We start from the raw sequence: 7,708 nt of genomic DNA, 5'->3' as shown, positions 1-7,708 counted from the left end.
TTTTGAATGGTTAAATGCATTTTTTTTACATTCAATGTTGAAATATTAAAATGAATTAGAAGAAAAGATGCCGCTAAAAATCCTGAAAAAAGCCACTCTTGCAAACGAGCAATTTGCATCTTCCTTGCTTATCAGTATGATACAGTACACAAGGTAATACTTTACAGAGAAAGCAGACAAAATATAAAGGAATTTTATTATTCTACTTCTGCTTAATTCTACTGAATATGAAATTATATATTCAAAAAAAAGACTGGCAAAACATACCTGTGAGGGTGCTTAAATCTCTAAATCTCTAAGTGTTTACCTTCTCAGTTGTCTTTGACTGTTTCACTCTAAGCTTCACCGCTTATATAGAACTCTAGCTTTAAGGTACAGAACACCAGCTGTGTTCAGTGTGAAGCGATTCAGTGTGAAACACGGCGTTGTTCTATTGTTTCTCAACGCAGTGCCTCCGGCAAATGTAAAAGTAAATGGCAGGCAGGCAGGAAGTCGCTCTGTGAAATTCCTCTGGAGAGAAACCTGGTGTGTCCTCTTTATCTTCACTGAGAGTCACGTACCCATGTGTCGGGAAAAATAGAAGGCTTAATTTAATAATACACCTGAATCTGCTAAGTCTCCGAAAGGTATGATTTTAATAACAATGTTTCTTTCGTCTTGTTATTGTGGAGGCAAAAACTGCGCCTTCATGCATTGTTAAGTCTGTTTAACTCCCAACTTGGTCTCAAGGTTTGCTTGCACCTTCACTTGAATTGAATGGATGGCATCAACTTTTAAATCTCCTTCTCTCTCCTGCAGATTGGAAAATTAGCACTTGAGTTTTTTTTTTTTTAAAAGTTTCTTTTGCATTTACAACACCATTTTATGACCTGGGTTGTAAAATATATTTTATCCGTGCGCATTTTGATTTCTGACAAAATCCAAAGTAAATTTCTTGCAGCAAGGGCCATTTGAATGACAAATTGCAGTAATTGAAGAAAAGCAGAACTTCTACGCTGAGGCTCGGCATACACGCTATGGGACTACTGGGAAATCAAAACATGCCAATTTGAGTGAGATTGTATTCTCAAATAGGACAACTAACAAGAGGTTTGCAACGGCAACTCCCCAAAGCTGCTTCGAATGGAGGATTAGATTATTGTGCACACACCATGTATATCAGTCATTGGCTCCCTCAGGTTTTCTAACGCTCTAAAGCCCCGGTGTCCATAGGCATAATCACCCAGTAATTGAGTTGAAAAGAGTAAATTGTTGGATTCCCAAAAGATATTGGCCATTTTCCTATAAAGTCAGAAAACCTTGAGAAATACCCTGTGGAAAATATTTGTTGGAGTAGGCAAAAGTTATGCAAATCTGCTTAAATGGCATCTATCTGCTGATGTCTCGGTTGGCTCTCCAGGTACTTGCATTGTAACATTTTTCTGTGATTATAGTAATTTACAAAGAATATATACGGGGGCTGTGTTAAATTCCTTAACAAAAGAGGGATCTAGATCTGTGTCTGTTCCTGCCTGCAGTCTTGGATAGACACGTTTAATGGAGGTGCATTAAATCCAAAGTTTTTTTTTCCCTCTCTTATTTTTGGTGAATGAGTGTTTGCAGCAGCATTTGTCCCTGGAAACATTCCCTCATTTACATACAACACAAAATTTTAATGCTGAATTGACAACTTTCACGAAGGTGAAAACGTACTGGAACATTTAGACTGAAAAAATATTTAATAATGTAACAACTCAGTGCTGGCACACTCTCTGGCTCTCTGGCTCATTCAAACCACAGCCCAAAAAGTTTAGCATTGAACATAGCATTTTGCAGGGTGGCATGGTGGTGTGGCTGGGAGCATTACTGCCTCACAGCTCCAGGGTCCCTGGTTTGATACAGAGGTTGGGTTACTGTCTGTGTAGAGTTCCACATTTTCCCTTTGTCTGTGTGGGTTTTCTCTGGGTCCCCTGCTTTCCTCCTACCTCCTGAAACCATAGCAATAGGTAGACTGGTTATATCAAAGTGCTCCTAAGTGTGAATGAGTGTGTGAATGTGTGTGCATGGTGCCCTGCAATGGATTTTTGCCTCGTCCAGGGTGTATTCCTTCCTTGTGCCCAGTGTTCCTGGGATAGGCTCCAGATCCACAACACTGACCACAATAAAGTGCTTACTAAAGACAAATGAATGAATTACATTTTGCAGAGATTCTAGGCCCCAATTCAAAATTGTCCTGCCCCTCTAGGACTAATTCTGAATTTACTACAGAGCACATATAATAAGATTATTATATTACATATTATATATTAATATTATATTATATATTAATATTATGTAAAAAGGAGTTCTTTATGCAGCTGATGTGCACGCTTCAATTCAAGAAAACTTTTCTCAGGGGGGTTGGATGGATTTTTTTTCTCAAAGGATTTAAGAGTTCCCCTATAGGGACAAACTTATGAACCCTCCAATGTACTAGATTTTACCTTTTCAAAAGCTCTTGCTTGCTCGAATGGGATCATCACATAATCACATGATATGTATGGAACAATTAGAGAATGGAGGCTTAGTCAAGAAATGTCAGGATTTATTTTACAATTGAGAGACAAAAACAATATTTTTTATGAGTTGATGAGACATTTCACAATGGTATGATTAAAAACATTGAAATGCACTGGCTTTCCTGTTGTGCATTGCTCTTTTTCACTCAGGCATAATGTGCATCTGAGGATGCATTCCATCAAACCAATTAATATTAACCACACTGGAGGACCAAAAGGATGAACGTCAGCGCTACTGTTCACATACCGTCTGCATATATATCTATTTACATATTATTTCCTTTTTGTTTACTATATATAAAATGACAATATAAAAGAATGCACACCATACAAACAAAGCTGCGGCAACTGGCAAGATATGATGATGGAAAAATGTACATGTACATCATTGCAGATCATTTAAATATATATGTACTGTATATAAGGATTTGATTAAGTCTTTACAGGTTGAAATCGAAGCAAACCTATAGAAAGAGAAAAGTCGGTACCAAAGCATACATTTCCAAATTGCTACAGTAAAAAAAGATACTTAACAACAAAACCAACTGATTTAACAAAAATGTTAAAACAAAATCATTTAAAACACAGAGTGTATCATCTGAAGCAGCCAGTCAATCATTATCTGTTGAGGTGTTAAAGATACAATGCTGCCTTTTGTATATTTTCAGTGATTTAATGGGATGTTGGTATTGTTGGTATAAAGTCAAATTTGGGAATTTGAGCTCAAAACAATAACTCTATACTCTATATATATTCTTTATAGCCTCTGCACATTTGTTTGCTGAAATTGTCAGTTATTTTAAGAATAAGGGATGATAGATTCAATGAAATTCACGTGGTATTCCTTATTTTCACGTGTTACAGCCTTGTTTTGACCATGCCCATGGATACCATGCTGGTCTCATTCTCGATTCCACAAAGTACAAACAGTGGAAAATTTGTTCAAATCTGGACTCACTAGGGAAAAACATGCACATAATTAACACATATATAAATACAATACAAAGTAAGATATAGAAATCAACAGAGTGAAAAAAACAGCAACAACTGAAAAAGGAGAGACAGATCATGGTCCAGTCAGGCAGTTGCACAACAAAAGTTTTAATCAATTTTGACTGAAGGCTCAGTTCAGATGCAGTGCAGAACAGTGATGTAGTGCAATGATTCTCAAGTCAGTCACTTCACTGCCACTGGCCTGCTCCTTTATGCTTTATCTAACTTTTCAAGCTCGGACACAAAGATCAAGTGGTCCTCTGGAGACTTGCCATGCGTTTTGCTGAGGTGCAGCTTAACTGCATGTTTGCTGACAAAGGTCCTATTGCACAGTTTGCACTGATAGATGGAATTAGAGTCATCCTCGTTCAAGCCGAGGGAACTGAAAGTCTTGTCCGTTATCATTTTTGTGACTGCTTGCTGCTCTCTCATAAGGTCTATAGACAACTTTGACAGGTCCTTTAAACTGAAGCCTAAATGGGATTCTAAGTGGCTAATGTAAGTGGAGGGAGTTCTGAACTGGGAGGCGCAGTCACTGCACAAGAACAGAGGCTGGCCAGAGTCAATGTTCTTTAGAAACTTGGTTCCGCCCGTCCGCCTGAGCTGGTACTTCACATTGGCGAGCCAGTGAGAGATTGTGGTCATTGAGAGACCTGTGAACTTACAGATATGTACACGCTCCTGAGGACCCAGGTCTGTGATGACAAACTTCCCCTCTGGAGTTTCACGAAGGCTGGATGCAAACTGAGCCTGTAGGATCAGCAAGTGTTGAGGGTTCCAGTTGGACTGCCTCCCTTTCCTCTTCTGGACATGGGTGAAATCCTCCAGGGCATCCTCAAAAGCACTGCCATCTGCTTCTGACTTCTCAGAGATAGAAGAGGGTGTTGATGACTTTGGTGTCAGGCGGCCTGTGAGGTTTTTCACCATGTCCGAGATGTCCATCAAGGCATTTTCCCTCAGAGGGGAAGACAGCGATTCAGATAAGTTGGAAAGAATGGGTCGATTACTGTTAGGAATGCTGCTGTTGCTACTGTTGCTTATGACAGTGGAGGAGCTGTTTGGACGCCCATTGCTGTTCTTGGATTTCGTCAAGTCTATCGGCTGGTCCTCGTTGTCATAGTATCTATTGATGGACTCAAATTGCTTAACCTGAGTTGGACTGTAAAAAGGTTTCTCCACCATGTTGTTGCTGATTTTGTACAGCATTGCTAATGGGTCTAACAATGGGCTGACAGTTTTGGATGCCTTGCCCAAGTGAGTGTTCATGATGGACTGCAGTGCACTGAGATGGTTAACTAAAGGCTGTTCTGGTGAGTGGTCAGTGATTATTCCCAAACTACTGCAACCATTGCTGACTTGCGTTTTGAGGGTGTCCATTCCGTTCTTGTCTGGAGTTTCAGCATGACTCTCAGGTTGTTCCCCTTCCTTACCAACTGACTCAGTCTCCTCAGTGATGCCATTCTTTGTAGGCTTGCTAAGGTCAGTTGGCTGAGGGAAGTCTTTTTTCTCCTTGGGTACAGGTGATGGTGATGGAGTAGAGACATGTTTTGGGATGCGTTCAGTAGGCTTCTCCTCCTTCTCCCTTTTAGACACAATTTTTCCTGTGACTTTCTCTACTAACTCTTCCATGGCTAAGACATTGCTCTTATGGTTTGGAGGTGGGGATGGGCTTCCTGGGGAATGGATGAGGGCACTGGTTTCATTTGACAGAGACTTCAAGCTGCTAGCACTGAATGTGGGTTGCATTTTGACACTCTGGACAGCAGAGAGAGACTTCATTGACCCTTGGAGCTGGTAGGCAGCATGGATGCTTGGATAACCACCCCATGTAGGGGTGCCTGTCTGAGCCTTGCTGATTGCACTAGAAACAGTATTTTCTAGAGACTTGAGAATGTCAAGACCCTCTTTTGGGGTCTCTTCCAAATCCTCTTCTCTGAGATATTTGTACTGGCCAGGTTTTTCAGAGTTCTCCGGTTTGTCAGAGGGGTCCTCCTTTTCTTCTTTAATTTTCTTCTCTGGCTCATTCACCTCTTTTTTCTCCTCCTGTGAATCCTTCCTCTCTTCAGTTGTAGAGGTATGTAAAGGAGAGTCTATTTGTGACTTGATAGTTGGAACTGGTAGACGTGTGGTGGTTGGTGGAAGAGGAATGGACTGAATTTTTTCCTCCACAACTGGGTCAAACACTAACTGTTTCCCCTTTTTTGAAGCAGAGTTGGTGACTTTGAGGAAATGTCCTGTCACCATCATATGAGCTGTAAGCTGCTGCAAGGTGTCATGGGAACTTCCACATTCCATACACTTGAGGATCTGGGCTTTTCTGGCTTCAAACTGCCAGGTGTAACTTGCACCATTCTGATAGCCATATCGATTGTTAGCAGTAACATAGGGATTAGTAACCTTTTGGTCTTTGGTGGGTGTGGATTCTGTCAGTGGAACACCTGTTGTGCTAGATATGGACTCAGGTGAGCAGGGGGACACTAGGTCATGAAAGACTCGTTTTTTGGTAGAGGGCACCAGCTTTGAGGCAAGAGCTGGCATTGGTTCTTTGAGAGGCACTTTCTGGTAGTGTTTTGTTTTGATCATGTGGACACTTAGGTCTTGCAGAGATTCAAATGAGTGTCCACAGTACATGCACTTTAAGACTTTCTGAGCATCCTCTTTGCCCTCCATCTCCATCAAGGAACGCTTCCTTGGCTTGGACCATTTCTTGCCCATGTCATCCTCCTGATCTTTATTGTCATCACGGTAATGGCCTGTTTCATTCATGTGTACTGTGAGGCCTACAAGTGTGTCGTAAGCTGCACTGCAGTCCTTGCATCTAAATTTGCTGGCACCAGTAAATACCGGCCCATACAGCTTATTGTTTTGCCGGTACAGCTGCACTGTGCTGAAGAGACTGGGTTCTGGCAGAAGGTGGTATGGTGTATGCTGTAATGTTTTAGCAAGTGCAGCCTGGTGCCAGTCATAAGAGACACTTCCACTACTGGTACCACTTACATTTCCATTGCTATTACTGGTTAAAGTAGTGGCATTGGCAGAAGTGTTGCTTGGGGTGGTGCTGGTTGTGGCACTAACACTAGCTGTGCTAATGCTACTGCTTCCACTGCTGTTAATGTTAGTTGCATGACTATTCATAATGCTATTGCTCCCCTTGTGGTTGCTTGTGGTGCTGTTGTTGCTGACATTAACTTGTTTGCTTTTTATAATGTCCCTTGTGATGCTAGACCATGAGGAATTTGAGATCAAGTTTGCATAGGCGGCTTTCATCTTTGCCAAGCTGTCTTGCACAGAAAGACCAGGCTCTGTCTCCATGTCCTCAGTCTCATCCCTCTCCTGGCCCTCTTTGGAGGAGGTACTTTTAAAGTCGGCCAGGTGATCGCTGGTGTCACTAAGGGGTGAGCCGTACCCGGCATCAGGGTTGGTGCCATTGCTGAGAGGGGAGTTCTGGTAGCTCAGCTGCTCACGTGGATCCTCCTCCTCGTTGCACAGGTACTCTGTGTCCTGGCCATCTAAGGAGAGGCCATCATCCTGCAGGTGCTCCTCATCGATCTTGGCTGCCTTCAGCTCGTCCTCAGGCACGTAGGCTGTGAAAACCCAAAGCAGAAAAAAAGAGAAAAAAAATGATGATGAAGCAGAAGGTTCAAAAGGAGAGAAAATGCAACTTTCAAAATGGATTTAGTTGTTGAAAGTTATTTTGAGGTTTCTAAGGCATTATTTGATGTATGAAATTTTCCTCCATGTGTGCTTGCACGCCTACATAATGATCCTAAAGAGATTTCTTGTCAATAGTCCTGGCAGAGGACACAGGTTTGCAATTATAAAGTGGCAAACATCCATATCTTGACTATGATAGATAGTACCCTTCACTGCTGAGACTAACAAAGCTATCGAATATTACAGCTCAGCAAGGGTAAAGAAGAGCATGGATGAGCAAGAAAAATAAGTCCCCTTGAGGATGAAAACCAGGGACAACAGCAAAAAAAGAACATTATAAAAAAAAATGAGATCAGACAGGTGTTTGGAAAAAAAGCTTCATGGTGTGCCTAGCTGAAAATTAGAAAGCAAAATCCATTTGTACTGAGCATTTATCATGTGAATAACCAGCATTTTTATCCCAATACTACAGATCTTATTACTTACTTATTGGTCAGATAAAGTTGTGGTAAGACTATACAATT

General features: G+C 41.3%; 1 protein-coding gene across 1 annotated transcript in view; it reads right to left on the bottom strand.

Annotated features, from left to right (window-relative positions):
• Window positions 1-2,546: 2,546 nt before the first annotated feature.
• The window catches only part of tshz1 (teashirt zinc finger homeobox 1), a 42,139-nt gene continuing 36,977 nt past the window's right edge, over window positions 2,547-7,708 (bottom strand). The window contains exon 2 of the mRNA XM_034298549.2: window positions 2,547-7,114. Within this exon, the coding sequence (XP_034154440.2) occupies window positions 3,741-7,114 (3,374 nt within the window). The 3' untranslated portion in view covers window positions 2,547-3,740. The remainder of the gene's footprint in view (window positions 7,115-7,708) is intronic.

Source organism: Pangasianodon hypophthalmus, chromosome 23, assembly GCF_027358585.1.
Source record: "Pangasianodon hypophthalmus isolate fPanHyp1 chromosome 23, fPanHyp1.pri, whole genome shotgun sequence".
NCBI lineage: Eukaryota > Metazoa > Chordata > Actinopteri > Siluriformes > Pangasiidae > Pangasianodon > Pangasianodon hypophthalmus.
Note: the sequence above shows the minus strand (reverse complement) of the source record. Positions and strands in the feature narration are given on the sequence as shown.